The following is a 16517-nucleotide window of genomic DNA, read 5'->3' on the forward strand; positions in this document are numbered from 1 at the left end:
GGCAAGGGGCCGGGGAGATGGCTTAGTGGAATAAGTGCTTCCCTTGCAAGCACCAGGAGCTTCCCTTGCAAGCACCAGGACCTGAGTTCAATCCCCGGTTTCCCAAAAAAAGACAAAGAAATAACTGGCAAATATTGTATATATTCAAGATATCTGAAGGGCTGGCCAAATAGCTCAGTGGATTAAAGTACCTACAAGCAAGCTCAAGGGCTGGGAGTTCGATCCCTGCACCTGCCGTACCGGCCCCACCACCTGAGACTGCAAATGAGGCTGGGCATGGTGATGCACACCTGTAAGTCCGGCACTTGGGAGGCTGTAAACAGGCGGATCACTACGAGTGTGATCTAGTAATGAGACCCTGAACACCCTGTAGACCCTTCCCTAAAATACAAATATATATATGATGTTTTCAAATATACATAGTGAAATGATTACCAAAATCAAGCAGACTATATCCATTATCTCACCTAGTTAGCTGGTGGGTAATACTTGACATCTACTGTCTTCAGCAAATTTCAAACATCTGTATGGCCTTAAACTCACGGTAATCCTCCGGCCTCAGCCTCCTGAGTGCTGGGATTACAGAGGTACATCACCACGTCCAGCCAATACAGTATTATTAAGCAGTATCACTATGCTGTAAATTAGGTCTCCAGAAGTATTTCTTGTTTGTTCCTTTCTTTGCTTGGGAAAGGGTCTCATTAGGTAGCCTAGGCTGGTGTCCAACTTCCAGCAGTCCTTCTGCCTCAGCCTTCATGGAAGGGGGTAGGGGCACTAACTTCCAAATGAGCCCAAGCAGGTCTTTGTATCAGTAAGAATACTTATTTCAGTGTCCTGAACGTTCTCAGTCCTCCAAGTGGGGAGAGCTATCTTTTGGTTACGCTAGCGGGGCTATGTCTTTCACACATCTCTTCCTTTGCATGCCATATGAAGTTTTTGAGCAATAAGGAAGAGAAAATATTTCAAACAGGACTGCACCTAAAGGCAGGAAAGTGTAATGCATGTGTTATGCTTAACAGAGAAAGGAAATTGCCCCTTCGCCTGAATCAGCTTTGAATTATAAGGGACTATTTCACAAATCTCTACGAGATATAAAATTAAATCTAACTTTGCAAATTTCTGGATCAGAAAGGGATAAATGAAGTTATGCTTATAATGAATAATGAATAGTGAAGTGAGCCAGGCCTAGTGGGTTCCCAGCACTCAGGAGGCTGAGGCGGGAGGATCACCATGAGTTTGAGGCCAGCCAGATTATACAGTGAGTTCAAGACCAGCCTGGACTACACATCAAGACCCTCTCTCAAAAAACTAAAAGCCAGGTGTGATGGCACACACCTGTAATCCTAGCGCTTGGGAGCCTAAGGCAGGAGGATCACCAAGAGACTCAGGTCAGCGTGAGCTGCATAAGTGAGCTCATGGCCAGCCTGAATTACACAGCGAGATCCTGTCTCAAAATAAAAAGGGGGGGATAAGGGATATAGCATGGTGTGAAGACCCTGGGCTCGATCCTCAGGGCCAAAAAAATTCAATTAAATTAAAACATGATCAATTCCAAATATCCATGTGCATCTTGTTGAAATGCTTTAATTTCTTTTTTTCCCTCACTAATACCACCCTCCAAGTATACATGTATGTTGCTGTTTTGAAAATGGAACATGCATCCTGTTTTCTGAGAGGAGCATCTTACGTAAATTCATTTTCTAGACTTATCTTTTTCAACAAACAGAAGAGATGCTTAGCGTCAGGAAGGTCCGCACATATTAATATTGACATTGAGAGCATCCTTCCCATGTGGGCCTCAAAGGCCAAAAGTATTCTAGCTAGAACATCCACAGTGCCACCAGCACCGCCAGCTACCCTTCAGATCAGCGGGAAAAAGAGCGAAAGGCAAAGTCAAGCTCAGGAGTGTCTGTAAGCCTAGCCTGGGTACACACCTGTAATCCCAGCACTTGACAAGCTGAGATTGGAGGAGGCCAAGAGTTCAAGGACAACCTAGGTTACACAGGAGATCTTCTCAACAAACAAAACAATTTCTGTCACTGTCAACAGCATTGGTGGACTGACACAGAATTAGAATGGAAGTCCGCTAGATGCCTGATAAGTGTCTTCTCAGAAGACCCTGAGGCAGGATAGAAAACTAAAGCTTCTGTAGAACCAAGCCAAAATATCCTGCAGCATCCCAGACCTTATATTGTGCCTTAGAGGCCAAGTCAAGGAGAGACATGGCAAAATCAGTTTCACTCATTCTCTTGGGCACTTTCCAACTTAGTGAGACCTTAACCGGCACAGAAAAATCTATTTCTCCCTTTTTTAATTAACTAATTTTTTGTTTATTTGTTTGAGACAGGGTCTCGCAACATAGCCTAGGCTGACATTGAACTCAAGGAGATCCTCCTGCCTCAGCCTCCCAAGCATTGGGATGATGTCCAGCAATTTTGCCTTTTATTGTGTCTAAGAGCTACCTCCTTTTAGATCTGTCCTGGATGCCGGTGTCAACATGGAGCTCATAAGCAAGTGTCACATGCAAGGGACATCCCAAGGGAGTGTCACAATAGCCCAAGGAACATATCTGAGCAGAAAATACACCATACAAGGCAGTAACTCTCCTTACTGTTTTCCCACAAGTATCAGAGCGCTGGTGACCAACCAAGTACCCACTCGCTCTAGTATAGCAGGCGCTCAGGCTGCCCACTGCTGGCCAACGGGTCCAGCAGCTCTCTGTCCTCTAGCAGGACCCTGCCATCAGTGATAGTGCTGTTGCTACTGGTGGAACTCTCAGGAGCACAGCAGATGACTGCCCTCGCCCAGCTCGCTCATGTGCACAGGCACTGTGGGGTCACATGATGTGCACGTCCCCCACCTGAGCAGTCCCCTCTTGTATCCCCTGCAGATGTGTGTACAAGGGGATGCAGGACACAAGCAGGTGCAGGCAGAGGTGCATTAGCACCAGGATTTACAGCAAAGAAAATAAGGGGCACAGGCCAAGTATAAGACTGCACCGGGGCTGGTGAGATGGCTCAGTGGTCTAAAGCACCTACTTAGAACAAGCTTAGCAAAGCACAGGGACCACGGTTCAATCCCCCAGCACCACATGCCAGCCAGCCCCGCCCCCTGGTGGGCTGAGCTGGCCACACATAAATAAATAAAAATTAAAAAAAAAAAAGACTGCACCACCGCATGCGCAGAGCACAGCGCAGGGCTAGCGGCAAAAGCCCCTGGGAGCTGCCACAGGGTACCAGGGTCTCATTTAAAAGTAAATGGCATGGAGGCCCATGCGTGGAATCACAGCACTTGGGAGGCTGAGGCAAAAGGATCTCCGTGAATTCAATACCAGCCTAAACTACACCCCGTCTCAAAAAAATCAAATGGATGAGCTGGGGAGATGGCACAGCACTCTAAGCGCCTGCCTGGCAAGTGCAAGAACCTGGGTTTGATCCGTGGTACTGCATGCCATGCTGGTCGCCAAGAGGATCACTATGAGTCCAAGCTGCATAGTGAGACCCTGTACCAAAGAAATAAAACATTAAAAAAAATTTTTGAAAATAAGTAAATAAATAAAGTGGGCATACAGGGGCTAGAGATACAGCTCAGCAATACAGCACTGGCCCACCATGCCCAGGGCCCTGGGGTTGATCCCTAGCCTCAAAAAGAGGGGAGTGAGGTACACATCTATGCATGTATGCACAATCTCTGGACTAGCAACAAAAGAACAAGACAAACGTAGCTGTCCCTAGGAAGTGAAACAGGCAAAGGTGCATGCGTGAGACGAGTATCATGCCCTTTCTACAGGGCTGAACTTTGCTTTATCTGTGTCTTTTTTTCCTCCATGCACACCCCCACCCACACCCACACAGGAGTAAAGAACAGTCAAAGAACAGTCAGTAACCAATTCACCTCGCCAAAGCTATCCGACAGTGACACCTACTGGCCAAATCACTTCCCACCTCGTAAAACAGAGAAGAAAGCCAGTCTCCCTGGAACAGCTATTTCAGCTGTTATTCAGGAAATCCATTTCTATTAAACACAGATAAGGAGGCATTTGCTGGTATCTCGTTAAGGCTTGAGCTGGATGCTATAAAAAGGCAGGAAGAACATGTCCGTGTCCTTGCACGAGGGCATCACCGACATATAATGTTAAGTGAAAAAGCACCGCTTGTGCTACCTTTCATCCGGGAAGGGAGGGAGTTACAGAAAGACCAACAGATTTCCCTACTTTTGGGGTTTGTTTGGTTTGGTGTCTTGGGACAGGGTCTTACTGTGTACTTCAGGCTGGCCTTGAACTCACTATATAGCGCAGGCTGGCCTCCAGTTTGTGGCAATCCTCCTGCCTCAGCCTCCTGAGTGCTGGGATTACAAGCATGCGCCACCACACCTGGCTTGAGTATTTCAGGGAAAAATGAAATGGCTGAAGATGAGGCCCAGCAGCAGTATGGTTGTCACTTTTGTTTTAGAAAGATAGATGGCCACCAATGTGGAAAATAGAGAGGCTGAGGATGAGTCTGGAGACAGGACAGCTCATTTATTTCTATTAGCTGTTATAAATTGTCATCACGGCCAATTGACTCCTTTCCTAAACATTAAGCCTGAAAGCTGTGGCAGAGAGAAATCAGTCCAGGATTTGTCTGTCCCAGGCACAGACAATGAGACAGACCACTGAGAGCAGCGCAGTATGATGTAAAAATAAAGATAATAATCAATTCATATCGCATTTTCCATATTCTGGCACAGTAAAGAAAAATTAATAATCCCCCCCCCATGTATTCATGCAGGAGCCGGAAACCAAACAATAGGGAACAGACTGGAAAAATAAGCAGGCCACTTACCAAAGGTACAGGGGTGTCGGGCTCAAACTCGGTGGAGTTGGCATCTGGAGATTAAGAAGAGGTCACAGAGTTACAGGTGCTGCTGAAAAGACTGTAAGGGATAAAGTGTTGTAAGTGCACAGGCACCAGCCGGCCTCAGCCTCACCTTTCATGTCCAGGCAGCTTCTCGCGAACTCGATCACAGCCAGCTGCATCCCAAGGCAGACTCCTATCGTAAAGAGCACATAGATCAACAAATGGACACAGGTGGCATTTACTCACTTTTAAAAACTTATTTATCTCATTTTTTCAAAAAAAAAACTTATTTATGCATTTTTTTTTGTAGACAGGCTCTTACTATGTAGCCCAGGCTGGCCTCGAACTCACAGCAATCCTTCTGCCTCAGCCTCCTCAGTGTTAGGATGACAGGCGTGTACCACCATGCCCAGCTTTTATACTGGGATGCTGAGGCAGGAGGACTGCTTAAACCCACACTTTGGGCCAGCCTGGACAACACATTTTGTCTCTTAAAATAACAAAAGAAACAGACTGTACCACACTCTACCAGAGCCACACCTAGGACATGAGCTGGTCTTTTTGTATTACCTCATCTGGAATCTTGTCCACAATATCTGTTCTGCACAGAGACTCCACTCCTGGTAAGCAGCCCTCTGCTTACAGTAGCGAGAGGACAGGTTGGGGAGAGAATTGGAGAAAGGAGGTCCAACCAGAGGCCTCTCCCAGGTTCTGATCAGCTAGAACTTTTCACAATGCAAATTCTCCTAGGGAAACACACTAGCTCTAAAGTGTCAGGTGACAAACATTCTAGGCTTTGCAAGCTGTATAGTCTCAAATGCTGCTATGTGACATTATGCCAAAGTAGTTTGTGTGGCTATGTTCCAGTAAATTTTTACAGAAACACCCATGAGCCAGATTTGGTATTAAGACAGTTTGCTAAACCCTATAGCATACTATTAGGTGCCTAAATTGTCAACTTCAAGTTCACAGCTTCGCAATTACAAACTTTAGTGTGACCACTACTAAGTATCAGAAAGCTAACATACTTAGGCATGGTGGTGCACGCTGAACAGGAGGCCGAGGCAGGAGGATCACTACCAGTTCAGGGCCAGCTTGGGCCATAAACTTGCCCAGTGTGGTGGTACAGGTTTATAATCCCAGCACTCTGGGAGGCTAAGTCAGAAAGATCACGAGTCTGAGCCCAGCCTGGGCAATTTAACAACTTAGTGAGACTCTGTCTCAAACAACAGAAAAAGTACTGGGGGTGTAGCTCAGCGCAAAGGGCCTGAGTTCAATCCCCAGCACAGCATTTAAAAATTCATAATTAGAATCAATATATATGAGTTTTACCCAGAAAGGGAATCTTCCTTGTCCTTGCCCAAGAAATCGCCTGGATTTTTCCCAAGGTTCCTCTGAGACCAAAGCCTCCAGGCACAAGAACACCACTGAAATCAACACAAGAAGATGGTGAGTGAGGTCAGGACTGCTCTTCCTGCTAACGCTGTGTGTGCAACCTTATTCATGCTACTGAGCCCGCACCCGGAGCCTGGTACATACACACCATAGGTCCCCACCAGGGCGCCATTGCCCACAGGGCACACAGGGCTTGCACTTGCCCTCCAACTAGGAAGCTCTGACTTCTCAGTCGCCTCCATGACACTTCCAGGCACAGGTGTATGGCATCACATGCTTATAATCCTGGCTCTGGGCAGGCCAAGGCAGGAAGGTGGTTACAAGTTCGAGGCCAGCCTGGGTTACATAGCCAATTCAGAAAACAAGACTAAATTAAAAGCTCTCTTATGTAATCAAAAACAGTTAAACTACCTTAAAAAAATTAGCCTTACATTTGAACCGATAATTAAGGGCAGTGAATGAAAATTCCCTGGCTAGCCAGGGATGCAAGGTTCTGAGATCGATTCCCAGTACGGGGGGCAGGGGGGCTGGAGACCTCCTAGCTCCATGGTGGTGAACCTACGGCACACATGCAGCAGCTGGCTGGCTATATCACTGAAAGCTCTAAAAGGTCCACCATCTCTGTTCTAGCCCATCAGCCCCAGGTGACCAGGACGAGTGGGAACCCCAGCAGCTCTGCACATGATTTAACAAATCAAAGTACAATTAAGGTGAGTGGTGGTGATGGCTGTGCAACCTTGTGAACAGACAACCACTACCAAGCTGAGCACTTTAAAAGGGTGGGTTCAGGGCCGCCCAGATAGCTCAGTGGACTAAAGCGCCTGCTTGGGCACAGCACGATGACTGGGGTTCCGTCCCAGTGGGCCATGCCAGGTCCGCTCCCAGGGTGTGCCGAGACAGCAAGTGAGACTGGGCATGGTGGTTCATGCCTGTAATCCCAGCATTTGGGAGGCTGAAAATAGGAGAATCACTGAGTCCAATCAGTGTAGTAAGACCCTGTACAGCCTGTAGACCCTGTCCTAAATACAGAAAAAAAAATTTAAATTAATTAAAATTAAAAATGTGGGTTTTAGTGTACATGACCAGTATTATGTTAATAATAACACAGGGGCCGGGGTGATAGCTCAGTAGAATAAGTGCTTGCACTGCAAGCACAAGGGCCGGAGTTCAATCCCTGGTTCCACAAAAAAAAAAAAAAAAAAAAAAAACAATAATGGGAGTGATGCCTTTTTATCCCAGCACTCAAGAGGCAGAAACAGGAGGATCACTGCAAGTTGGAGTCTAGCCTAGGCTACAAAGTGAGTTCAAGTGCAGCCTGAACTACACAGTGAGACCTTATCTCAAAAAAGAATAATAATAAATAAATGAATAAAAACAGCAATCAAAAGGAAAGCTGCCCCTCTTGTACCTGAAGTGTGTGCATTCTTCAGTTCATTCCTCTGTCTCTCTCTCTCTGGAGAATCAACACCCCACCTCCACACAGCACTCCTACCGACACCCCAAGGACCCTTGTCGCCACCACCCCCACGCGCCTCATCCCCTACCCTCCCACCCTTCGGTCACATGGCCAGTGCCACAGCTGCGCCTGCTTCTCCAGCGCCCATCCCCATCCCGGCGCCTGCACTCACTCAGCCTTGCACAGCTTCTGCCAGGCTTCGTGGAACCGCACGGGGTCCTGGGCCTTGGCATCCTGCTCCAGGTCGATGGAGTCGATGTACTAGAGGGACAGGGCGCAGAAGGCGGAGTGAGAAGGGCACACTGTGCCTTGGAGCCCCCAAAACCCGCGCTCACGGATGCTCCCTCACACGCAGACCTGGACGGGCTCCACACCCGCAAGCCTGGCCCAGCCTTCCCTCTGCAAGCTGGACATGCGCCCCCTTGCGGGAAGAGATGGGATTCAGGTCGCAAACCGGGTTGGCCAGGAGCTTTCAGTAGTTATGCACAATCAATCTGGATCTGATGGGGAAATTTGACTCAGCTCTCATCCAGATCAATTAGCGACCAGAATCACAGAGAGAACTGAGTTTGTGAACTGAGGCACCAATGCCTATGACATTTTCAGGTTTTCTTAATATGACATTTTCAGGTTTTCTTTATGACTAATAACAACCTTTTGGGTTTTTTTGTTTTGTTTTGTTTTGGTTTTTTTGAGACAGGGTCTCACTATGCAGTCCAGGCGGGCCTTCAGCTCACTTTGCAGCCCAGGCTGGCCTGGAACCCCCTACAATTTTCCTGTCTCGGCCTCAGAATGGTGGGATTACACGTGTGTGCCACCACGCCCAGCTCTGATGATCTTTTCGATATGGAAAATTCAGGTCCCTGTTGGAATTGAAAGCAATGCTCAGGACACTTACATTAGCTCCCCACTGGGGAAAGGCATGGAACACAGAGCTATTTTACACTAAGTGGTACCTGTCCCTGAGTGACCACCTATTGCACTGACAGTGAGGACACCCACAACAGTGTGGACAAGCGGTCACCGTCACAATCAGAGAGCTGGAAAACCCTACTGTACTTATCGTGCAACTGCTGCGCAGGAAACTAGGACAGAAATAGCCAATCTATTCGGTGGCCCTTATAGCCTTCCCGGAAGATTATGCAACTAAGTAAACAGACATTGCCACCAGAGTGCAGCTGAAAGGAAGGAAAAAGTTCCAAATAAAAGGTGCTACGCAAAAGCCACTGCTTGCCACTGCAGGAAGGAAGGGAAGGACTGAGGCCCCAGGAGACCTCTGGGGAGATGAGGTGCAAACCCCTAAACCCCAGATGGAGAATTAAGATAACTGAGAACTTATCAGATACAAAAGCTACATTTCTTATTACATAGGTCTTGCTTTATCTTGGTCTTAACCATCCAGAAGAAAAGTATAAAAACAAAGTATAAAAAGGCAAAGCCATATTAATATGCTGAGCTATAAAAGGCTCAAGTCAACAACTTCTGACATTGCTAGTCCTACAGATAACCCACTACTATAATGGACTACTGGAGTATATTGGAATATTTTGCCGAATTCACGCACCTACAATATTTAAATGACAATGAAATACCCTTCTCTGACAAAACTAAACAAAAAAGGGGGATACAAATGAAGGACCATTTTGTATCTGTATATTCAAAATAGTTAGGATAAGTATACAGCTGCATTCTCTTAATTCAGTGAATAGAGAGATTTGTTCTAATGGTGTCTGTGGACAGGATATCATGTCTGCATCTTGTACAATGAATAACCACTAAGAAGACAATGATATGCAATGTATTAATTATTGAAACTGTCCTACTAATCGGTTTTGAAACTATCTCATTGCTCTTTGTTTCTCAATAAAATTATTTTTTAAAAAATAAATAAAGATAACTGAGAAACCTGGGTGTAGTGACACACACCTATAATCCCAGCACTCAGGAGGCTGAGGCAGGAGGATCCCTGCAATTTCAGGACCAACCTGGGCTACACAGTGAGTTCAAGGCCAGCCAGGACTACACAGTGAGACTCTGTCTCCAAACACCAAAGAAAGAAAGCTAAGCACAACCATAAGCGTGGGATAGAGCAACTGGCAGGTGTGTAGGAAATGTGGGAGGAGGGGAGAAGCTCTGCTGAGCAAGGAAATGGGTGGGATCCGCAGGGAGCAGGGGACGAGGCCGAGAGGCCGTGGCACATCCTGTGCTCCAAGGCCGACTTCCACCCCACCAGGGGCATGTGTGTGCTGAGGCCCGAGACATGGCTGGTGCCCCCAGCCTGGGGTGTCTCGAGGGTGTCTCGAGGCCACACTGCAGAGCCTGGTGGACTCACCATGAGGTTGAGCTTGTGGTTGATGGCCAGGGCCGAGTGCTCCAGAGCTTTGAACACAGATGCGTAGCAGTCCCGGAGCTTGGTGTACTTCCCAACCAGGGCAATGGAGCAGATCTTCTGCAGCCTTTCATACCTGCGGAGCACACAGCGCAAAGATTACACATGTGTAAGCCACCTCACAAGCAATGATGGTGGCCGCTGCTTTTCTCCCAGAGCACTTTGTTTTGCTTTTGGTTTTTGAGACAGGGTCTCCCTCTCCAGTCTAGGCTGGCCTTGAACTTGCTGTGTACACCAGGCTGGCCCCAACCCTGCAGTAATCCTCCTGCCTCAGCCTCCCAAGAGCTGGGATGATAAGTGTGGGTCACCATGCCTGGCTCCAGGGTACTTTTTTGAACCTTGGGAAGACACTATTCCTACCTGGTAAACTTGACTGTCTCCCCTCCAAACGACCAAAATCTGTTGGCCAAATACATATCAAAGTCCTAAGAAATCCCTTACATAAATGGGTGCAGACAGAAATCAGCCACTCAGACAAAAAAAGCACTTAAAATAAAAAAATGTAACAAGCTACGTCATACACATAAGCCGTTAGGGGGCTTGCTAGTTAGCTCAGTTGTTTAAGTGCCTGCTGGGGCAAACCCAGTCAGGCGCAGGGGACCACAGTTCAGTGCCCAGCTCCTCAGGCCTCACCAGACTTGCCCTTAAGGCAGCGTGAGCCAGCCAAAAAAGAAAAGAAAAAGAAAACAAGTCTTACACATGAGCTGTTCACCAGTGAGTGTATAAGATGACTTCTTATAGAAGAAACGGCTTCTGCACTTAACAGAAAACATTTCAAGCAGAACTTGGGAAGGTGACACTGTAGAAGAATTTGCATTCAGAGCATCTCTGCTTCCAAAGCTTCTACTCCTGGCTGGCCCCCAAAGCCCAGGTCTTCACAGCACCCCTAAAATGGTGCTAGAGAACTGTTTGAAACATTACAAGCTATTGCCGTCACTTTTATGCGAAAGTTCTGTGCTACACAGATGCTCAAAGCACAGTTCTCCGTGAAAGATGCACTCTCTACTGTCACTTTCATCAGGAACTCTGTTCAAAGCATATGACAGAACTGTGCTCTGGGATTAGTTACAGAAATTAGAACACAGGGCCAGCCCTTTCACAAATACCTGAGAAATTACCTCAAGGAGGAAGCTCTCGTTCCTATCAGTGGCGCACACCTGCCATCCCAGCACAGGGGAGGCTGAGGCAGGAGGGTTGCTGGGAGTTTGAGGCCAGATTGGCCACACAGTGAGTTCAAGGTCAGCCTGGACTACATAGCAAGACACCCTGTCTCGGGCGGAAACCCTTGAACTCCCTCCCTGTGGAAGGTGCCACTGCCCCAGAGAACATAGCTGTTCGGCCCACACCACCTCTTGGCAGAAGGTCAGAAACAGACCAAAAACCAGCAGCAGCACAGGCAGAGGGAGGGGCAGGACGTCGTGTTCCTGGGCAGCTGGCTGGGCCTCTTCCCCTTACTCTCAAGTACTATCTCCCCCTCCTTGGACTCACAGGCCTAGGAAACACTCACTCAGTGACCACACTTCCTGGGGTGGCCCACCATGCACCACACACCCTCTTTCCTCCATCTGTGCTGCAAGTGACCACTGAGATGTGCAGAGGCCAGCCTGTGGTGGTAGAAGCCACTGCCACAGTGGGAGGAGTGACATTCCCCAAGGTGGGACAGGGGTACCACTCTGACCTCAAGTTCCAGGCCGGCTCTCCTACACTATTCCTGTTTGTTTTGTTTTGTTGGTTTTTTGAGACAGGGTCTCACTATGTAGCCCAGGTTGGCCTTGAACTTTCAGTGATCCTCCTGCCTCAGCCTCTCAAGGGCTGGGGTTACAGGCATGCGCCACCACCATACTCGGCCTTTACAAGAGAAGAGGAAGAGAGATGGCGATAAGGCAGTGTGCAAGCAGAGGCAGATGTCAGAGAGGGGAAGTCACAAGCCCAGCACCCCAAGACTGCGGGCAGCCAGCGGATCCCTCAGAGCAGCCCGAGGAACAAGCCTCAGAAAACTCGACTTGGGCCTTGGGACCCCCAGGATGGGGAGAATACAAACTGCCACTGTAATTTGGTACAGCAACTGCAAGAAACTTAGTACCAAGACCAGATGTATCTGGCTTTAGGAAGTATGGGAGCACTGGGCGGGGTGGCACAGGCCTATAATCCCAGCACGCAGGAGGCTGAGGCAGGAGGATCGCTGGGAGTCTGATAGCCTAGGCCCCTTAATGACCTAGTGAGACCTGGTGTCAGAGGATAGCCAGGCTCTGTCTCAAACAAAACAAAAGGATTTTCTTTAGAAAATATTAGCTGGGAATGTAATCATTATCTACTAAACATACTATTAAAATTTTTTAAAAGAGAAAAAAAATACTAGCTGAATCCTAAAAACAAACAGAAAAAAGGGAATAAAGTGACAAAATATTCAGAAACTAAGAAATAAATCTAAATCCTCCCCAAATAAAAAAATATTCTATCCAAGCCCAAATCCTTTCAGTGTGCTTTGGTTTAAATCTAGAAAAGTCAAGGCTGCAGAAGTCTTCAAAGAATGCAGTAAACCCCCTACCAGTGCACAGGCAGGGCCACATGCAGGCACGCGGAGGGCCCTGGGGGACCCACCTGTCAGCCATGTTCCCCCACTTCAGCAGCAAGCCACTTGAGGAGTCGCTGATGGGCAGGTCCAGCCGCTCCTTGAAGTGCTTCACGATGCCCTGCTGCTCCAGCAGCACGGGCACGCGGTAGGTGGAGGATACGTCGTGGATACACATGACCTGCCGGCCAGGAGAAAGCAGGCTGCTGAGGCTGGGGCGGGCGGATCAGACAGGCCTCGGGAAGGCGGCCCAACCCAGGAGCGACCGGCAGGTGAATTCTCCCAGTACACAGAAGGACACCAGGAAGCTGGATGGGGTGGCGCACACCTATGATCCCAGCACTCGGGAGGCTGAGGCAGGAGGGTCAAAAGCTAGAGCCCAACCTAGGCCCCTTCATGACCTAGTGAGACCTGGTCTTGGAATTATATGAACAAGTTTTTAAAAGGGCCCAGGGATGTGGCTCAGTGAAGAGCCACAAGCACCAACCTGTTCAGGGTTCACGTGACAAAACATGGAAATCTTCTCCTTCACTGCCATCTCGATGGGTGTGGAACTCCGGCAGACAATCTGTTGAGGTGAAGTTTGCTCGGTTGGCAAGCAGGAGCTGACTGCTCCTGCAGCTGGCCACTGTGTCCAGTTCTCCCACCTCAAGAGGCCCAGGAGAGTGGACAGAGCCAACGCTGAATGTGGCTTCAGTCAGTGTAAGTAGAGCAGGCTGTGGTGGCACACGCCTGTCATCTTAGCACTCCAGAGGCTGAGGCAGGAAGTTTGCCGTGACTCCGAGGCCAGCCTGGACTACATAGGAAGACCGTTCCCTATCCCCTCAAAAAAAATAATAGTAAATGAAAATAAATAGCCAGGTGCGGTAGTGCACATCTGTCATCCCAGCACTCAGGAGGCTGAGGCAGGAGGATTGCTGCAAGTTTAAAGCTAGCCTAGACTACACAGTGAGTTTAAGACTGGACTAAAATACATGCAAGACCCTGCCTCGACAAACAAATTAAACTAAATTAGTAAAGCCATGCTGTTATGCTGAGCTGTGGGGGACTCAGGTCAACAATTTCTGACATCGCCAGTGAAGTGGAAGACCCAATACTATTATGGGCTACTGGACTCATAGAATATTTTGCTGAGTTTACACACCTATAATATTCAAATAACGGAACAAAACAAAAGGGGGATACAGATGAATGTCCATTTTGTATCTGTGTATTCAAAATGGTTGGGATAGATATATAGTTACATTCTCTTAATGAATAGAATGATTTGTTCTAATGGTGTTTGTAAATAGGATGTCGAGTCCGCATCTTGTACAGCAATTAACCACTAGGAAGAGAATATACAATGTGTTAATTATTGAAACTGTCCTACCAATTTGGTTTGAAACTGTCTCATTGCTATTTGTTTCTCAATAAAATTATGCAAAAATAAATAAATACATAAATAAAGAGGAAAAACCCGAATTACACTAAGTCAAGCATGGAGGCCATCCTCCAAGAGGCTCGCTGCACTTCACTCACCAGATCCGGAGTCAGCCCCAGGCCCCGCAGCGCACGGACGCTGTTCTGTGTGGGCTTGGTTTTCTGTTCCCCAGTGGCGCTGGGCTAGAAAGCGACAAGTCCTGTCAGTACCCTACAGGTCCAGCTTTTCTGGGTAAGTGGCGACCCCCAGGCCCAATGCAGACACAGGTAGCAGGGTACACACATGTGCGAAGCCCACCTGTGGGACCAGGCTGACATGGATGTTGTAGAAATTGTCTCTCTTTGCCTTGAACTGGAACTGTCTGAAGGCTTCCACAAACGGCATCCCCTCAATGTCTCCGATGGTGCCGCCCAGCTGGGAAGAGAAGACAGAACAATGCCTTCGTGCTGCGAACTCCCGAACTCCCGTGTTTGCACAAGGACAAAAGCTTGCCAGTGCTCCAATCACTGAATTCAACACTCACAATGGGTCCTCCGGGCTGGGTGGCATAGGCCTGGAATCTAGCATTCTGGAAAGTGAAGGCAGAAGGGTCGCAAACTAAGCCCAGCCTGGGTAACTTATCACAGTGGAGCACAATGAGCTAGCTTTAACAAATGGCCCCAGTTGGAAGATAGATCTCTAATCCAGGGACAATACCAGAAAAGTGACAGCTACGGGGCTCTGCCTGGATTCTTGGATGGAAATTGTGAGGCTCTCTCCCTTTCCCTCTCCCTCCCCCTCCTCTCTCTCTCTCTCCCTCCCTCTCTCTCTTCGCCTGCTGTATTTGAGCAGGCTCCTTACTGTGTCAATCCCTGTTAATAAAACATGCTGGTTTTCTGAAACAAACAGTAGCAAAACCCCCATGAATATCCCTGGCAGCATACTCCTTAATAAATGTCAAGCTTACTTACAGTATATTTCCAATGAGTTTACTTAAAGCTTTTTGCTTTAGTCTAAGAAAATTCACCTTAACCCATTCAGCCTTACCATATTACATAAAGTTGATTACATGGATTTTAAAATTCATCCTCTAGCTGGGCGTGGTGGCGCAAACTGCTAACTGCACCAACGTGGGAGGGTGAGGCAGGAGGATCACAAATTCCCACCCAGCTCAGATATCCTAGTGACTTAGCAAGAAAGGGCTGGGGATATAGCTCAAAGAAAATGGCCCTGGCTTTAATCCCCAGTGCTATGAAAAAAATTGAAAATTAAAATGAAAAAGAACTGGGGATATAAAAACTATAATAAAACTAATTCTTTAGCACTTGAGGGTCTTCTCCAGTACATGCTCAACACTGTAAGTGAAGGGCTGGGAAGTATTGAAGACAATCTGCTCCTAAACAGCTGTGAGTATGACCAGGAAAACAAGGCAAAGTTCAATAATAAGCAGGCATACTTTTTTCTGTAAGAGCAGTGTATTGTTAGATTTAATTTCCATCGTCTTATTAAAATTTTAAAAGTTTAACAAAAAACAAATTTTACTGCTTCTAGTTACACTGTTAGTGAAATACAATTATATATAAAGAAAATAACATTTAAAATAGCTATCATAATTTTATAGTGTAAATAATCAGATTAAAGGTATATAACTTTGCTGGATTTGAAATCTCAGTTTTATGACGACTATTGGAAAGGAAACATTGTGAGTAAAGGATAAAATTAGAAATACTTTTTAAGCTGAAAACAAAGATAAGTATTCCATAGATATTAAAAATAGGAATGAGAAATTAATATTAATTTTGTTTATTCAGAGCCTTATATATTCCCAGACCTTTGTTAATCTATTAATGACAGTGTGTACCATGTGTGTTAGGTGCTCAATAAATGTTCATTGAGCAAAGCCAAATTTGTTTTCTAGATTAAATGGACTCTTAATACAGCTAATACTGGTAGATTATCAACATCTGATATAACTAAAATGATAGAATTACCAAGGTATTACTGTTTTTATAAAAATGAAACTGAGGCTCCAAAGATAGATAGTGTGCTAACTTTACATAGTTTTGTTCTGAAGATCACAACTCTGACTTTTTAAATCTTTTATTTATTTGGTACAGGGTCTGTACACAGTTCAGACTTATAGTGATCCTCCTGTCTCGACCTCTGCAGTGCTGGGATTACAGGTGTGTACCACCACACCTGGTTTTGGTGGCTACTCAGTACTGGGCCTGTATGGCATGAGGTACTGGGAATTGAACATGAGTCCTTGCACTTGCCAGGCAGGTGCTTAGACCCCAGCCCCCTTTGTTGTAAAATTATGAAGCTGATGTTCTTGTATTTTGTTTCCAATCTTAATGACTAGTATCTTATTTTAAAATAATTTAAACTTTCCCTTAATTTTTCCAAATGATCCATCCAGATTAGATGCTTTTTTGAGATCTATGATTTTGCCTGGTGTTGGTTGG

The 16517-nt window shown here is 46.7% G+C and overlaps 1 protein-coding gene across 3 annotated transcripts in view; it reads right to left on the reverse strand.

Moving 5' to 3' along the window:
* Ctps2 (CTP synthase 2) overlaps positions 1–16517 on the reverse strand; it is a 73806-nt gene that overhangs the window by 32353 nt on the left and 24936 nt on the right. For all 3 annotated transcript variants that reach the window (XM_023719573.1, XM_023719572.1, XM_012515545.2), the window contains 9 exons: positions 14371–14487; positions 14172–14255; positions 13138–13218; positions 12680–12831; positions 10022–10154; positions 7862–7950; positions 6171–6265; positions 4969–5031; positions 4824–4867 (listed from right to left, as the gene is read on the reverse strand). In XM_023719573.1, the coding sequence (XP_023575341.1) occupies positions 4824–4867; positions 4969–5031; positions 6171–6265; positions 7862–7950; positions 10022–10154; positions 12680–12831; positions 13138–13218; positions 14172–14255; positions 14371–14487 (858 nt within the window). The remainder of the gene's footprint in view (positions 1–4823; positions 4868–4968; positions 5032–6170; positions 6266–7861; positions 7951–10021; positions 10155–12679; positions 12832–13137; positions 13219–14171; positions 14256–14370; positions 14488–16517) is intronic.

Source organism: Octodon degus, unplaced genomic scaffold (assembly GCF_000260255.1).
Source record: "Octodon degus isolate 3935 unplaced genomic scaffold, OctDeg1.0 scaffold00069, whole genome shotgun sequence".
Lineage (NCBI taxonomy): Eukaryota > Metazoa > Chordata > Mammalia > Rodentia > Octodontidae > Octodon > Octodon degus.